The sequence below is a fragment of the Antechinus flavipes genome, chromosome 1 (assembly GCF_016432865.1).
Source record: "Antechinus flavipes isolate AdamAnt ecotype Samford, QLD, Australia chromosome 1, AdamAnt_v2, whole genome shotgun sequence".
NCBI classification, from domain to species: Eukaryota; Metazoa; Chordata; class Mammalia; order Dasyuromorphia; family Dasyuridae; genus Antechinus; species Antechinus flavipes.
The window spans coordinates 207,217,733-207,236,493 of NC_067398.1; the positions used below are offsets into that span (position 1 = coordinate 207,217,733).

At 34.2% G+C, this 18,761-nt stretch overlaps 1 protein-coding gene across 5 annotated transcripts in view; it reads left to right on the forward strand.

Annotated features, from left to right (window-relative positions):
* LOC127560571 (solute carrier organic anion transporter family member 4C1-like) overlaps nucleotides 1–18,761 on the forward strand; it is a 177,497-nt gene that overhangs the window by 51,032 nt on the left and 107,704 nt on the right. For all 5 annotated transcript variants that reach the window (XR_007953364.1, XM_051995280.1, XM_051995289.1 and 2 more), the window contains one exon: nucleotides 8,816–8,931. Coding sequence is in view for 4 of the 5 variants with exons in the window: in XM_051995280.1 (XP_051851240.1) it covers nucleotides 8,816–8,931 (116 nt within the window). In the remaining variant the exon portion in view is untranslated. The remainder of the gene's footprint in view (nucleotides 1–8,815; nucleotides 8,932–18,761) is intronic.

Consider the following 18,761-nt stretch of genomic DNA (forward strand, 5'->3'; position numbering starts at 1 on the left):
ATCCAGGAGAGACAACCTGAGAATTATTGGACTCCCAGAAAAGAATGATGAAAAAAAGAGCCTGGACACTATTTTCCAGGAAATTATCAAAGAGAACTGCCCAGAAGTCATAGGAACAGAGGAAAAAATTAACATTGAAAGGATTCATCGATCACCCACTGAAAGGGATCCTAAAATCAAAACACCAAGGAATATAGTGGCCAAATGCCAGAACCCTCAGACGAAGGAAAAAATATTGCAAGCGGCTAGAAAAACCCAATTCAAGTATCAAGGAGCCACAATAAGGATCACCCAGGATCTAGCAGCATCCACATTAAAAGATCGAAGGGCCTGGAATATGATATTCCGAAAGGCTAAGGAACTTGGTATGCAACCAAAAATAACTTACCCAGCAAGAATGAGCATCTTTTTCCAGGGAAGAAGATGGACATTCAACGAAGTAAGCGAATTTCATCTATTTCTGATGAAAAAGCCAGAACTTAACAAAAAGTTTGATCTACAAATATAGAACTCAAGAGAAATCTAAAAAGGTAAAGATTAATCTTGGGAACTATATTTTGACTATATAGATGTATAAAGAATATATGTATACCTTGTTCTAGAAATTGATGTGGAAAGGACATTGTACCAGAAAAAGGGTAAAGTGGGGATAGTACATCTCATGAAGAGGCATAGGAAACCTATTATATCTGAGAGAAAGAAGGGAGGGGGATGAATATAGTGGGTATCTTACTGCCTTCAGAATTGGCTTTAAGTGAAAAATCTTAAGACATATTCAATCTATGGTGAAACTTCTCCCACCTCATTGAAAAGTGAGAAGGGAAAAGTGAAAAGGGAAGGAATAAGCTAAGCGGAAGGGAATACGGGAACTGGGAGGGAAAGGGGTAAGATAGGGGGAGGAACTCTAAGGGGGGGGAGGGATACTAAAAAGGGAAGGCTGTGAGAAGCAAGTGGTGCTCACAAGCTTAATACTGGGAAGGGGGGAAAGGGGAAAGAAGGGAGAAAAGCATAATCCGGGGTTAACAAGATGGCAAGCAATACAGAATTGGTCATTCTAACCATAAATGTGAACGGGGTAAACTCCCCCATAAAGAGGAAGCGGTTAGCAGAATGGATTAAAAGCCAGAATCCTACAATATGTTGTTTACAGGAAACACACCTGAAGCGGGGAGATACATGCAGGTTAAAGGTAAAAGGTTGGAGCAAAATCTACTATGCTTCAGGTGAAGTCAAAAAAGCAGGGGTAGCCATCCTGATCTCAGATCAAGCTAAAGCAAAAATTGATCTAATTAAAAGAGATAAGGAAGGGCACTATATTTTGCTAAAGGGTAGCATGGATAATGAAGCACTATCTATATTAAACATATATGCACCAAGTGGGGTAGCATCTAAATTCTTAAAAGAGAAACTAAGAGAGCTGCAAGAAGAAATAGACAGTAAAACTATAATAGTGGGAGATCTTAACCTTGCACTCTCAGATTTAGATAAATCAAACCACAAAATAAATAAGAAAGAAGTCAAAGAGGTAAATAGAATACTAGAAAAGTTAGATATGATAGATCTCTGGAGAAAATGTAATGGAGACAGAAAGGAATACACTTTCTTCTCAGCAGTTCATGGAACCTATACAAAAATTGACCATATATTAGGACATAAAAACCTCAAACTCAAATGCAGTAAGGCAGAAATAGTAAATGCATCCTTTTCAGACCACGATGCAATGAAAATTACATTCAACAAAAAACCAGGGGGAAGTAGACCAAAAAATAATTGGAAACTAAATAATCTCATACTAAAGAATGATTGGGTGAAACAGCAAATCATAGACATAATTAATAATTTCACACAAGAAAACGATAATAATGAGACATCATACCAAAATGTATGGGACGCAGCCAAAGCAGTAATAAGGGGAAATTTCATATCTCTAGAGGCCTATTTGTATAAAATAGAGAAAGAGAAGATCAATGAATTGGGTTTGCAACTAAAAATGCTAGAAAAGGAACAAATTAAAAACCCCCAGTCAAACACTAAACTTGAAATTCTAAAAATAAAAGGAGAGATCAACAAAATTGAAAGTAAAAAAACTATTGAATTGATTAATAAAACTAAGAGTTGGTTCTATGAAAAAACCAACAAAATAGACAAACCCTTAGTAAATCTGATTAAAAAAAGGAAAGCTGAAAATCAAATTGTTAGTCTTAAAAATGAAAAGGGAGAACTCACCAGTAACGAAGAGGAAATTAGAGCAATAATTAGGAGTTACTTTGCTCAACTTTATGCCAATAAATTCGACAACTTAAATGAAATAGAAAAATACCTCCAAAAATATAGCTTGCCCAAACTAACAGAGGAAGAAGTAAATATCCTAAACAGTCCCATCTCAGAAAAAGAAATAGAACAAACTATCAATCAACTCCCTAAGAAAAAATCCCCAGGACCAGATGGATTTACATGTGAATTCTACCAAACATTTAAAGAACAATTCACTCCAATGCTAAATAAACTATTTGAAAAAATAGGGATTGAAGGAGTCCTACCAAACTCCTTTTATGACATAGACATGGTACTGATACCTAAACCAGGTAGGCTGAAAACAGAGAAAGAAAATTATAGACCAATCTCCCTAATGAATATTGATGCTAAAATCTTAAATAAAATATTAGCAAAAAGATTACAGAAAATCATCCCCAGGATAATACACTATGACCAAGTAGGATTTATACCAGGAATGCAGGGCTGGTTCAGTATTAGGAAAACTATTAGCATAATTGACTATATCAATAACCAAACAAACAAAAACTATATGATCATCTCAATAGATGCAGAAAAAGCATTTGATAAAATCCAACATCCATTCCTAATAAAAACACTTGAGAGCATAGGAATAAATGGACTTTTCCTTAAAATAGTCAGGAGCATATATTTAAAACCATCAGTAAGCATCATATGCAATGGAGAAAAACTGGAACCCTTCCCAGTAAGATATGGAGTGAAGCAAGGTTGCCCTCTATCACCATTATTATTTAATATCGTATTAGAAACACTAGCCTCAGCAATAAGAGTCGAGAAAGATATTAAAGGAATTAGAGTAGGCAATGAAGAAACCAAACTATCACTCTTTGCAGATGATATGATGGTATACCTAGAGAACCCCAGAGATTCTACTAAAAAGCTATTAGAAATAATTCATAATTTTAGCAAAGTAGCTGGCTACAAAATAAATCCCCATAAATCCTCAGCATTTTTATACATCTCCAACAAAACTCAACAGCAAGAGATACAAAGAGAAATTCCATTCAGAATAACTGTTGATACCATAAAATATTTGGGAATCTATCTACCAAAGGAAAGTCAGGAATTATATGAGCAAAATTATAAAAAAGTCTCCACACAAATAAAGTCAGACTTAAATAATTGGAAAAATATTAAGTGCTTTTGGATCGGCCAGGCGAACATAATAAAGATGACAATACTCCCTAAACTAATTATTTATTTAGTGCTATACCAATCAGACTTCCAAGAAAATATTTTAATGATCTAGAAAAAATAACAACAAAATTCATATGGAACAATAAAAAGTCGAGAATCTCAAGGGAATTAATGAAAAAAAAAATCAAATGAAGGTGGCCTAGCTGTACCTGATCTAAAATTATATTATAAAGCAGCAGTCACCAAAACCATTTGGTATTGGCTAAGAAATAGATTAGTGGATCAGTGGAAAAGGTTAGGTTCACAAGACAGAATAGTCAACTATAGCAATCTAGTGTTTGACAAACCCAAAGCCCCTAACTTCTGGGAAAAGAATTCATTATTTGATAAAAACTGCTGGGATAATTGGAAATTAGTATGGCAGAAATTAGGCATGGACCCACACTTAACACCATATACCAAGATAAGATCAAAATGGGTCCATGACCTAGGCATAAAGAACGAGATTATAAATAAATTAGAGGAACATAGAATAGTTTATCTCTCAGACTTGTGGAGGAGAAAGAAATTTGTGACCAAAGATGAACTAGAGACCATTACTGATCACAAAATAGAAAATTTTGATTACATCAAATTAAAAAGCCTTTGTACAAACAAAACTAATGCAAACAAGATTAGAAGGGAAGCAACAAACTGGGAAAACATCTTCACAGTTAAAGGTTCTGATAAAGGCCTCATTTCTAAAATATATAGAGAACTGACTCAAATTTATAAGAAATCAAGCCATTCTCCAATTGATAAATGGTCAAAGGATATGAACAGACAATTTTCAGAGGATGAAATTGAAACTATTACCACTCATATGAAAGAGTGTTCCAAATCATTATTGATCAGAGAAATGCAAATTAAGACAACTCTGAGATACCACTACACACCTGTCAGATTGGCTAAGATGACAGGAAAAAATAATGATGAATGTTGGAGGGGATGCGGGAAAACTGGGACACTAATGCATTGTTGGTGGAGTTGTGAACGAATCCAACCATTCTGGAGAGCAATCTGGAATTATGCCCAAAAAGTTATCAAATTGTGCATACCCTTTGATCCAGCAGTGTTTCTATTGGGCTTATATCCCAAAGAAATACTAAAGAAGGGAAAGGGACCTGTATGTGCCAAAATGTTTGTAGCAGCCCTATTTGTAGTGGCTAGAAACTGGAAAATGAATGGATGCCCATCAATTGGAGAATGGCTGGGTAAATTGTGGTATATGAATGTTATGGAATATTATTGTTCTGTAAGAAATGACCAGCAGGATGAATACAGAGAGGACTGGCGAGACTTACATGAACTGATGCTAAGTGAAATGAGCAGAACCAGGAGATCATTATACACTTCGACAACGATATTGTATGAGGACATATTTTGATGGAAGTGGATTTCTTTGACAAAGAGACCTAAGTTTCAATTGATAAATGACGGACAAAAGCAGCTACACCCAAAGAACGAACACTGGGAAACGAATGTGAACTATCTGCATTTTTGTTTTCTTCCCGGGTTATTTATAACTTCTGAATCCAATTCTCCCTATGCAACAAGAGAACTGTTCGGTTCTGCAAACATATATTGTATCTAGGATATACTGCAACATATCCAACATATAAAGGACTGCTTGCCATCTAGGGAGGGGGTGGAGGGAGGGAGGGGAAAAAAAATCGGAAAAGAAACGAGTGCAAGGGATAATGTTGTCAATATAAAGTAATCATTAAATAAAAAATTTAAAAAAAAATAAAAAATAAAAAGATTTATTTGGGATATAAGCCCAGTAGAAACACTGCTAGATATGATACATTCTTGATGAAGCCATGCTGGTTCTCTGTGCTCATTACCTTCTTTTTAGGAGTTTCGTTAACTATTTCTTACATTCTAGAATTCTTCCAGAAATTAAAATCAAGACTATACTTGATGTTTGATTTCAACCCTAATTGTTATCTAATTTTCTTCTGCTCTAAGATCATTTTCCTTAACAGAGGCAATAAATAAAACAAGAGTTGAGTAATTTTGTTTTCTTCCTTATCATCCATTACTATCTGTTCATTGACTATGAGATAAATGAAAAACATTTTTTTTACTAATTTTCCTAACTAGCCCTAGTTTATTCTGGGCTTTATTAAAGCTGAGACACTTTTAACTTTCCCATTGTTTGGTTTCCTGCAGCTGGACTGTAATCTAACCAAACTAGCTTTGTTGTTGCTCACATGTGACACTTCCTGCCAACTATTTGGTTTTGTCCTGTTTGTTCACCAGACCTAGAATGTGTTCCTTTGTTAATTCTGGCTCTTGTAATCCATGACTTCCTTCTAAATTCTGGTCAAGTGCTACCTTCTATATAAAATCTTTCCTGTTTCTGCTAATCATTTTGTATTTCTACCACTTGCCTTTTAGTTTTTGTATATATTCTATGTTTACATATCTATACAAACATACATAAATGTGTACACATTTGTATATGTATGTATTGTATAGTCTTCCTTTATAGAAGGTAAGTTCCTTGAAAGCAGAAATATCCTTCTTAATCAGAATAAATCCAGAATAATATGGCCCTTTTCAACAATGTGATGAACCAAATCAGTTCCAATAGAACAGTAATGATTTGAACCAGCTACATCTAGGGAAGTAACTCTGGGAAATGAGTATGAACCACTACATAGAATTCCCAATCCCTCTATTTTTGTCCGCCTGCATTTTTTATTTCCTTCACAGGTTAATTGTATACTATTTCAAAGTCTGATTCTTTTTGTACAGCAAAATAACTGTACGGCCATATATACATATATTGTATTTAATATATACTTTAACATAATTAACATGTATTGGTCAATCTGCCATCTGGAGGAGGGATTGGGGGTGGATGGGGTGGGAAACAGAAGGTTTTGCAATTGTCAATGCTGAAAAATTACCCATGCATATATCTTGTAAATAAAAAGCTATAATAATAATAAGAAGAAGAATAAATCCAGAATAGCATTTACTTTGGCCCTCCCTGCATCTTTTGAAGTTAGAATTAATATAACAATTTCATTTAATTTTCTCCATTTATTGATTCATAACTCAAATGTATTCTATTTTTCTTTGCCTCTCTTTTTTTTCTCTGAATTTTTTATACAAGAATTTTTTTTTTACTGTGCATTGCAAGTTAATGTGATTTTGCTTGTTCCTTTTGAATATTTCATCCATTTTTCTTCTCACTTTCCATGAGTATTTTTTAATTTCCATTGTTTTTTATTCAAAATGTCTATCTCATTCTTTGGTTTCTACTCTTTCTCTTTTGTATTTTCATAAAGCCTTTTCCAATTTTCTTTGGAAATTATATTGTTGTCATTATAGTATCTCATTACACTAATGTACCACAATTTATTTGATTTTCTCTGTGTTGTTATTCATCAAGGTAACTTTTAGTTTTTTCAATTATATATAAAGCTACTAAGAAAATTTTTGAATGATAGATGCTTTTGAATATTTACAGAGTTTAAAAGTTTTTTAGGCTTTACATGAACAGAAACATTTTAACTGCAAACCCATACATTGCAGAGGACTTCTTTTATTGACTTTATTTTCATCAAAATGCATTAAAAACTTGTGTGTTGAGACAGCTGTGATATGGAGTTTATTATCGTTGGCAAGTCATTTAAATTCTCAGGACCTCATTTTTTTTACCTATAAAATGAATGGATTGGAATTAATAAACTCTAAGCTGTCTAAATCTAGCTCTTAGTCTTTTTTTTAAGGATCATTTCTTCTTATTTTTTTTTCATAATTAAAACTTTTTATTGACAGAACCCATCCTTGGGTAATTTTTTACAACATTATCCCTTGCACTCATTTCTGTTCTGACATTTCCCCTCTCTCCTTCTACCCCCTCCCCCCAGATGGCAAGCAGTCCTATACATATTAAATAAGTCATAGTATATCCTAGATACAATATATGTGTGTAGAACCGAACATTTCTCTTGTTGCACAGAAAGAATTGGATTCAGAGGTAAAAATAACCCAGGAAGAAAAACAAAAATACAAAGAGTACATTCATTTCCCAGTGTTCTTTCTTTGGGTGTAGTTGCTTCTGTCCATCATTGATTAGTTGAAACTGAGTTAGGTCTCTTTGTTGAAGAAATGCACTTCCATTAGAATACATCCTCATACAGTATTGTTGTTGAAGTATATAATGATCTCCTGGTTCTGCTCATTTCACTTAGCATCAGTTCATGTAAGTCTCTCCAAGCCTCTCTGAAATCATCCTGCTGGTCATTTCTTACACAATAATAACATTCCCTAACATTCATATACCACAATTTACCCAGCCATTCTCCAATTGATGGGCATGCATTCATTTTTCACTTTCTAGCCACTACAAACAGGGCTGCCACAAACATTTTGGCACATACAGGTCCCTTTCCCTTCTAGTTCTTATTCTGATTCTACTTACATAAAAACATTTAAAGGAAAGAAGGGGGACTTCTTGGGACTACATGTCCTTAAACCTCTTAAACATGAATTTGCCCTTCTTTGAAGCACAAATGTGTCATAATGAATGAGGAAGATTTGAGTATCATCAGTCCTTCTTCAAACTCTAGTTACTTAACCTCTCTCAGTCTCAGTTTCTTCATCTGTAAAATAAGACTTTTTATAAAGTTTGTAAAGTTTAATAAAAAGCTTGAGAGACATAATTTAATCATTTATTGTTAATGCCAGAATTTTTATTAATAAAAGGATAGTTATTTGATTGTGTCTCTTAGACCAAAGACTATATATGCCCATTGGAAGAGGGCTGGTCCCAAAGGTAGGGCAATCAAATCTGACTGGTTAACAATTAATGATAAAATAAATATTACAATGAGAGGTAAACCGTAATCAAATGAATTTTGGTTATGTTATTTACTTCAAAGGTCTCCCCAGCTTTGAACAATGTATTCAAATAATTTATCTCCACCCAAACGTGAGTAGAGCACAAAGGCTTCACCACATGGATGGGATCTGAACAAGAAAGTTTATTTGATTTCATCATTTTAATATACTTCAAAAAATTTAACTTTTGAAATCAGCAACTTAAAAAAAGTGGGGAACTCTGCATCTCTCCAAACCATTGGTTATTAATAATCATTTCTCTTGGATTTTTGTGAGAATCAAATAAATATGTAATATTTTTAAAGCATTGTAATAAAAAAAGAAAACAATGTTATATTGAATTTGTTATTATTTTTGTAATTTAGGCTTCCAAATTATTGACATGTTAGTGCAGAAAAATTAGATCTTCTACTAAAATATGTTAATGGTAAAAATCAATAAGGTTGTCTAACTTGCCTATTAAGTCATGTTTGTTCATTTGTAGGCACTGCTTTAGTACGAGCTGGAAAAGTTTCTCAAGCCCATCAGGATGAAAATATATCAAGATTTCAGGATGAGGAATTTGGAAAGACCTTTAAAGATTTTCCAGCATCTCTTTTGGTAATGTAACACCATTTGTAATAAATTCAATGAGATTATTTTATTTTTTAATCGTATGCCTTGGATTGTGAGTCATTAAAGTTTTCAGACAATATAAAATGTTAATATTAGAAGAGACTTAGAGAATTGTCTTGAATCACCAAATTACTGATAAGAGCCAAATTCATCACGGTTCATCACATAATCTTGTGGTTACTGTTTACAGTGTTCTCTTGGTTCTGCTCATTTCATTTAGCATCTGTTTGTATACGTTTTTCCATGCTTTTCTGAAATCAGCCTGCTTATTGTTTCTTATAGAAAAATATTCCATTATCTTCATATACCATAGCTTAATTATCCATTCCCCAACTGATGGGCATCCTCTCAATTTCCAATTCCTTGCCACTGCAGAAAGAGCTGCTGCAAACATTTTTGCATATGTGTGTCCTTTACCCTCTTTTACAATTTCTTTGGGATACAGATCCAATAGTTACACCATGGTTCAAAAAGTATGCACAGTTTGGTAGTCCTTTGGGCATAGTTCTAAATTACTCTCCAGAATGGTTGGATCAGTTCACAAATCCACCAGCAATGCATTAGTATCCCAGTTTTCCTATATCCTGTCTGATATTTATCATCTTTACCTATTATTTTAGCCAATCTGAGAGAGAGTAGTACCCCAGAGTTTTCTTCATTCATATTTCTTTAATCAATAGTAATTTAGAGCATTTTTAAAATATGAGTATAAATGGGTTTAATTTCTTTATCTGGAAATTGTCTGTTTATATCCTTTGACCATTTCTCAATCTTGGAGTAACTTTTATTCTTACAAAATTGACTCAATTCTTTATATATTTTAGAATTGAGGCCTTTATCTGAAACACTAGCTATAAAAATTGTTTCCCAGCTTTTTGTTTCCCTTCTAATCTTAGGCACATTTGGTTTGGTTTGTGCAAAACCTTTTTTAACTTAACATAATCAAAATTATCCATTTTGCATTTCATAATGTTCTCTAGTTTTCCTTTGGTTAAAAATTCCTCTTTTCTCCTTTGACAGGTAGAGTTTCCCTTGATTTCCTAATTTGCTTCTAGTATTACACTTTATGTCTAAATCATGAACTCATTTTGACTTCATCTTGGTATAGAGTGTGAGATGTTGGTCAGTGCCTACATTGTGCCTTTCTGTTTTCCAGTTTTCCCAGCACTTTTTGTCAAATAGTGAATTCTTATTCTAAAAGCTGGAGTCTTTGAGTTTGTGAGAAAAAATTAGCAATTATGTTCCCACAGTGGAGGAAAACCAGAAGTTTGCGACCAAAGGTAATTCAGAGAAAAGAATCAGTGGAACTCTTGAAATCATTTCAAACTAGGAAAAACTGAACAAAAGTAGTTTAAATATTAAAAAAAAAAAAAAAGTTGAAAGTAGGACAAAGATCATAGCTTAGCTAGAGTATGCATGCTTAATTACTTCATAAACATTAAGTTCTCTTCCCCAGGAGCAGCTAAAGCTCACTTTTATGGAAATACAATGTATGTAGCGGGGAGGGGAGGAGGGAGGATGAGTATGGGAGCTGGGTAATATATTAAGGGTATGTATAAGAAGATTGGGATGTTAACCTCACCACCCCAGCCATTGGAGAAATGGGGGAGGGACTTTTGCAGCTGAGAAAAGAGATAAAAGGTTATGTTCTTGCTTCTGTAAAGTGTGTGAGCTCATCTTGACATTTTAACCTACTTCCTGCAGGAACATATTAAAAGTTTATGGGGGTAGCTAGGTGGCGCAGTGGATAGGGCACCAGCCCTGAAGTCAGGAGGATCTAAATTCAAATGTGGCCTCCAACACTTAGCTTCCTAGCTATGTGATTTAATCCCAAGTGATTTAAGCAAATCACTTAATCCCAATTGCCTCAGGAAAAAAAAAAATTATGCTGCTTCACTCATCCTGAATTTGTTCATTTACTGCACCCTTATTGGGGTTAAAAGAATTGTTTCTAATAGGTTTATCAAACAGTGGATTTCTATAGTCACTGATTATTGTGCTTGTATATCTAACCTATTCCACTGATCCGTTATTATATTTCTTAGCCAGTACTAAATGATTTTGAGGACTGCCACTTTATAATAGTTTTAGGTCTGGGATAACTAAGCCACCTTCCTTTGCATTTTTTTTTTCATTTAAGTCTCTTAATACTCTTGAGCTTTTGTTCTTTCAGATGAATGTTATTATTTTTTCAAGCTCTATAAATTAATTTTTTGGCATTTTGACTGGTATGGCACAGAATAAATAGATTAAGTAGAATTGTCATTTTTAGTATATTAGCTCAGTCTACTCATGAGGAATTGGTATTTTTCCAATTATTTAGATCTAACTTTATGTATGAAAAATGTTTTGTAAATGTTTTCATACAATTCCTTATTTTGTCTTGGCAGTTAGACTCCCAGATATTTTATATTGTATACTGTTATTTTAAATGGAATTTCTCTTCCTTTCTCTTTCTGGTGAACTTTGTTGGTAATATAGAAATGGTGATGATGTATGTGCATTCATCTTATATCCTGCAATTTTACTAAAGTTGTTAATTGTTTCTAGTAGATTTTAAATTGATTCTCTAGGATTCTCTAAATATACCATCATATCATCTGCAATGAGTGATAGTTTTGTTTCCTCATTTCCTCTTCAAATTCCTTCCATTTCTTTTTCTTATTGTGAAGGCAAACATTTTGAGTACAATTTTGAATAATAGTAATAATGGACAACGTTGTTTTGCTCCTGATCTTACTGGGATGGCTTTTGGCTCACCCCCATAACATATGCTTACTGATAGTTTTAGATAAATGCTACTTATTATTTTAAGGAAAACTGCCATTTATTCCTACGAGTTCTGTTTTTATTAGGAATGGGTGTTGTATTTTGTCGAATTTTTTTCTGCATCGAGATAATCATATCATTTCTGTTAGTTTGATAGTGATATTGTCAATTATGTTGCTAGTTTCCTGATACTAAATCAGCCCTGTTCTCCTGTTATAAATCCCACTTTATCATAGTATATTACCCTAGTAATAAATTGCCATAATCTCTTTGCTAATATTTTATTTAATATTTTTGCATCAATATTCTTTAGGGAAATTGACCTATAATTTTCTTTATTTTGTATCTTCTTGATTTAGGTATCAGACTATATTTGTGTCATAAAAGGAATTTGGTAAAACTCCTTCATTACCTATTTTCCCAAATAGTTTATATCATATTGAAACTAATTGTTCTTTAAATGTTTGGTAGAATTTATTTTTAAATCCATCTAGCCCTAGATATTTTTTTCTTAGAGATTTCATTGATGGCTTGTTCAATTTTTTTTCAAAAATGGGACTGTTTTAAGTATTTTATTTCCTGTCCTGTTAATCTGGGCAATCTATATTTTTGTAAATATTCATTCATTTCACTGAGATTGTCAGATTTATTGGAATACAATCGAGCAAAATAGTTTCTAATTATTGCTTTAATTTTCTCTTCACTGAGTTCACCCTTTTCCTTTTTGATACTGGTGATTTGCTTTTCTTTTTTCATTTTTCTAATTAAATTAACCAAGGATTTATCTTTTTTTGTTGTTTTTTTAATAAAGCCATCTCTTAGTTTTCTTTCAATTTTCTGATTTTCAGAATTTCTAATTTGTTATTTAATTGGGAGTTTTTAATTTGTTCTTTTTCTGGCTTTTTTAGTTGCATACCCAGTTCATTGATCCCCTTTTTTTCATGTAAACATCTAGAGATAAAAAATTTCCTTTAAGAACTGCATCCCATAAGTTTTGTTATGTTGTCTTATAATTGTCATTCTTTTTTTTGTATGAAATTTGTGATGGTTTCTATGATTTGTTGACTACCTATTCTTTAGTGTTAAATGATTTAATTTACAATTTTTGGTCTGTTTTCTCATGACCCTTTATTACATGTAATTTTTTTTATTGCATCTTGATCTAAAAAGGGATGCATTTGTTATTTCTGTCTTTCTACATTTGATAGTAAGGTTTTTAATATCCATGCTAATTATATGGTTAAATTTTGTGTAAGTGCCATATACCATTGAGAAAAGGGTATATTCCTTTCTTTCCTCATTCAGTTTTTTCCAAAGTTCCATCATACCTGAGTTTTGTTTGAAAAAAAAAAAATCACCTCTTTAACTTTTTTTTTTATTTTGTGGTTAGATTTCTCTAATGTGGTGTTCTCTTCTTTTTCTAGAAACCTGGGAACAGGTTTCTTGGGGAGGTTTTCTGGAGGTAGCCTTAGTTTCAGTTCAACGTAATAATCACTTCAAATGCAGCCAGCTGATAAAATCCAAATGTTTATTTTCTTCCAAGTCTTATATCTTTCCTTGGGCCCAGTTAGCTTTCTTAGAGACCTCTCTCCCTTCTTGGTTCCAAGAACTCTTGCAGCTTGTCTTTTAACTCTTCCAGCTTCTGCCTCTAGCTCAACTCCGACTCGTGGCTTCTCAATTTCCAAATGACGTTCCCCTCTCAATCTTTTCAACTGAACTCTCCTGACTGAGCTCAGCTGTTTTTATGCTCTTTTAGAGGTGTAAACTCAAAGGTTGACTCCTCCCCTGAGAGTGGGATTATGAGAGGTATGAATTTGGATATCTCATACTGAACCCTGAAATCTCCCAAACATGTGAACTAATGTGTGAACTCTCAAAGGTGTTAACTTAAACATTGTTTTTATCAATATTAGTGGCTTAACATCTTGTAAGGATTTGCTCTTATGTGTGAACCAATAAGCATTGTATCAATTCCATTGAGTTAACAATAGAATTCTAATATCTCCCGCTTTCTTTTGATTTAGAACATAGGTGGTCATGACCTCCCTGACTTCTCAAGGAGGTGAGAATCCCCCCAAAAAAGGGGATCACGCCTTCCCTGACTGCTCAAAAAAGAAGTGAAAAACCATAAAAAGGAGGTGGTCACACCCTCCCTGACTTCTCGGGAAGGGAGATGAAAACACCAAAGAAAATGGGACATCAAATCAGATTAGTGGGTTTCTAAAGGGGCTCATTTGAAACATGTATACATAAATCCATCAATATGGGAGGTATTACACATAATGACATAAGCACATAGCAATATAACACAGGCTAGTAGTAATGTAACAAATAACATGAATCAACATGAGAATTTATACATGTCCATAAGTCCTAAAAATAGTCCAAAAGGAATCCATTTTCCATTAGTTCATGTGCCAGGAATCCAATAATTCCTGCAAGCTTTGAAATACTGCAATAGTCTCATCAACAATTTTTCATCTCAAGGAATCCAGTGATTCCTACTGGTTTCCAAGTCCTTGAAACAGGCTCATCTTGTGTTAGGGAATCCAATGATTCCTGAAGATTTTAAAGTTCTTTTAACAGTCTCATTGTCAGCCATGCTCCTTCAGTGTCAGATGTTTCTTAAATCTTCTCCTTTGTTTTGAGGTTTTTCTCTTTCTCTGTTTCTCTCTGATGGACAAGGCGAATATGACTCATTGGCACCCATCTGATTCCTTCTCCATCTGTAAAAATACAAGCAAACCCTCTTCCCCATGCAGTTAGCCTATCTGGTCCTTTCCATTCACCACTTTCTGGATCTCTCTACATCACCTGGCAATTCTATAAAGATAGTGGAGCTGCCCTACTGGTAGGTTATAAAACTTGTCTGCTGGAGCCAGTGTGTCTTTATCAAAAATTAATGGTATTGAGAACTAAATTTAGAAGTTCTCTAGGGTTACCCATGGCTCCCCCTTTCTTTTGTTTTTGGAGGAGTGTCTTACTGTCTCTGTTTCTCCTCTCTACTATTGCCTGTCCTTGAGGATTAAAGGGTATGCCAGTAGTGTATAAAATCTTATACTGTGCACAAAAGTGTTCAAAATGTTTAGAAGTATATGCAGGACCATTGTCTGTTTTTATTGCTTGTGGCACACCCATAATTGCAAATGCTTGGATGAGGAATTCAGTGACCACTTGGGCTGTCTCTTTTGCTGCTGATATTGCAAAAGTGAATACTGAAAAAATATCTACCATAACGTGGATAAAAGACAGACGACTAAAAGATTTATAATGGGTCACATCCATTTGCCAGATTTTATTGGGTCTCAAACCACGAGGGTTCTTCCCTGGAGGGAGCGTAGGAGCGTGGAAAGGAAGGCAAGCTGTACAGCTTTTTACTATGCTCCTAGCTTCCTCTTTTGTTATCCCAAATTATAAACATAAAGCTTGAGCAGCCTGATGATATTTAGAATGAGATTCCTGGGCTTCCTGAAATAAAGGAGTACTGGTTAACATATATTGCAGAATTGACAAAGATCCTCTCCTAATTTCCACTTCATTGAGTTTGGATTAGAATTGTAGTATTTATCTAGTTGCTCTCCTACTAATTTCCACTCAGCTAGATCCAATTGTTTTTTTCATAGAGAACCAAGGACATAATGTACTTAACACTTTCTAAAAGTTCAGTGATCTGCTCCAGAATTATAATCAAACCTTGGCTTTTCATAACCTTGACAATGCTTTTTAAACATTTTCCTTAAACTGGAAAAGCAGGCTGTTTTCTAAACATCTGTCCCATTTTAACTGAAATACTATTTTAGCTCTTTAACAAAATTTCTTTTGTACTCACCCTAATTTCTGGGTTGAGAAGACTTTTCCACTGGATTCAGGATCAGAGGCTTTTCCACTGAGATCAGAGTCCTATCAGTCCCATGTTTAGGGTGCTCTCTTCTTTTTCTAAAATATATGATGGTTCTCTCTGGGAGCAGGTTTCTTGGGGAGGTTTTCTGGAGGCAGCCTTAGTTTCAATTCAACGTAATAATCACTTCAAATGCAGCCAGCTGATAAAATACAAATATTTATTTTCTTCTTCCAAGTCTTATATGTTTCCTTGGACCCAATTAACTTTCTTAGAGGCCTCTCTCCCTCCTTGGTTCCAAGAGCTCTTGCAGCTTCTGCCTCTAGCTCAAATCCAACTCGTGGTTTCTCAATCTCCAACTGATGTTCCCCTCTCAGTCTTTTCAACTGAACTCTCCTGACTGAGCTCAACTGTTTTTATGCTCTTTTAGAGGTGTAAACTCAAAGGTTGACTCCTTCTCTGAGAGTGGGATTATAGGAGATGTGAATTTGAATATCACATACTGAATCCTGAAATCTCCCAAATGTGTGAACTAAAGTGTGAACTCTCAAAGGTGTTAACTTAAGCATTGTTTCTATCAGTATTAGTGACTGATTCGCTCCCTACTTCAGTTGTGTTTCTTGTAAACAACATATTTTAGGATTCTTTTATTCCATTTTGGTATCCAGTTCCATTTTTTGGGAGAATTCATCCCATTCACATTCATAATTAAGATTATTAACTCTATTTCCCTCCTCTCTGTTTGTCTCTATTTTATAATTTTCCTTCTCCTATCACCCTTTTCCCTCCTCACCTATGTTTGCTTCTGATCCCCACCTCCCTCATTCTGCCCTTTCCTCTTTCAGCCTTCCCTTTTTCTTTTGCTTTTCCCCTCCTACTTCACTGTATGGTGAGATACATTTCTATTCTAAACTGAAAAAAAATATATATATATACACACACACACATGTGTGTGTGTGTGTGTGTGTGTGTAGATAGATAAATAGATATATGTCTATATCTATATAGATATATATATGTGTGTGTATATATATATATATATATATAGATATATATATAAAATTTCTTCTTTGAGCTAAATATGATGAGATTAAGGTTCAAACAATGGTCATCCCCCTCCATTTCTTTCCCTCTACTGTAATAGGTTTTATGTGCCTCTTCATGTGATGCAATTTATCTTTTACCTTGCTTTTTCTCTTTTCCAAGTTCAATCCTTTTGCTACTCTTTAATTTCTTGTTTATATGATCACATTTAAGTCAACTTATACCCACCTTCTAATTGCCCTGACAAAGATACAGTTCTTAAGAGTTACAAGCATAATTTTCTCATGTGAGGGTGTAAACAGTTTAACATTTAATTTTTTTTCTTTCTTATTTATCTTTTTATGCTTCTCTTAAGTCTTGTGTTTGAAGATCAGATTTTCTATTCAGCTCTGGTCTTTTCATCAGAAATGATTGAAAATCCCCTGTTTCATTGAATGCCCATCTTTTCACCCTGAAAGATCATGCTCAGTTTTGCTGGGTAGTTGATTCTTGGTTGCATTACAAACTCCTTTGCCTTCTGAAATATCATATTCAAGGCCCTCTGATCCTTTAATATGGAAGCTTCTAGGTCCTAGATAATCGTTATTATGTCTCTATGATATTTGAATTGTTTCTTTCTGATTTCTTACAGTATTTTCTCCTTAATTTGATAACTCTGAAATTTAGCTAGAATATTCCTTAGAGTTTTCATTTTTGGGTCATTTTCAGGAAGTGATGAGTGGATTCTTTCAATGACTGTTTTACCCTCTGATTTTAGGATATCAGGGGAGTTTTCCTTGATAATTTTTTGAAAGATGTTGTTCAGACACATTTTTTGGATGATGGATTTCAAGTAGACCAATAATTCTTAGATTGTCTCTCCTGGATCCATTTTCTAGGTCAGTTGTTTTGCCAATGAGATATTTTACATTTTCTTCTATTTTTTTCATTTTTGAAAAATTTGTTTGATTCTTATGGTCTCATTTAGTCATTCATTATTTTTCCTGTTCTAATTTTTAATTAATCATATTCTTTGGTTAACTTTTTTTTTAACCTCCTTTCAAATTTGGTTAACTGTACTTTTCTTCTGTATATATATTTCCATTCACCAAATTTATTTTTCAAGAAATTGTTTTCTTCCAAAAATTTCTGTGCTTTCTTTTCTAAGCTGTTGGCTTTTTCAAAATCCCAAACTTTCATAATTCTTCTGTATAGCAGCTGTCATATCTTTTCCCCATTTTTCTTTTATCTCTCTTTTAAGATCCTTTTTTAGCTCTTCCAAGAGAATTTCAGCTTGAAATATTTTATATCCCCTTACATTTTCATATGTATGCATTTTGCCATTGTTGTCCTCTTCTGGGTTTGTGTTCTGATCTTCCCTGATTTCATAATCCTTTCTTTGGTGAGGGATTCTTTATGCTTTTTTGTTTATTTTTGAAAGTTAAACTAGTTCTGCTATGGCACAGTGGAGATTGTCTCAAGTTCCCCCCTTCCCCCAGGGGGACCAGGGCCTCTCACTGACTTTCCATGCTGAGACTGAATGGAGGTGCAGCAGGCTTTCCCATTGTGCTGTGTTGGCTTGGCCTAGTCCCACCTCTTAGGCCAGGGTTTAGAGGCCCATAATTTGCCTTGGAGGTTTTACAGCTGGCCTGCTTGAGCTACTGGCCTGCCTGAACAAGGACAGAGTGGCTAATGCTGCAGAGCTGTATCTGCACTGGGCTGTTCACTGGGCTGAGTTCCTCCTGCCCAGTGGGACAGAGATTTCCTGAAGTCCTTCCAGCACATATTAAATTGGAAAACTGTTTCATTCCAAGTGTATGTGGGTTCTATATCTCCAGAATCCATTCAGAGGCTTGATCTAATGTTGATTCTGAGAGAAATTGGAGAGAGCTCAATCAGTGTTCTGGTTTTTCTCTGACATCTTGGCACCATCCCCTCCCCCATAAGTTTTAATTTTCAGTAATTTCAGTATTTCATGTTATACCTTTAAGAAATATTGTTCTTTAGGAAATCTCTCTTCCATTTCACTCCTTACTGCCATTTATGACAATGGCAAAACCTTTAATGAGCTTCATAATGGGTACAAGTAGACTGCAGCATATTTCTATTGATGGTCAATGCACAAAAAGTGATGGGAAAAGGTGAGTTAGTTACCTAGTGAGAGCAAGGGATTGAATAATGCATG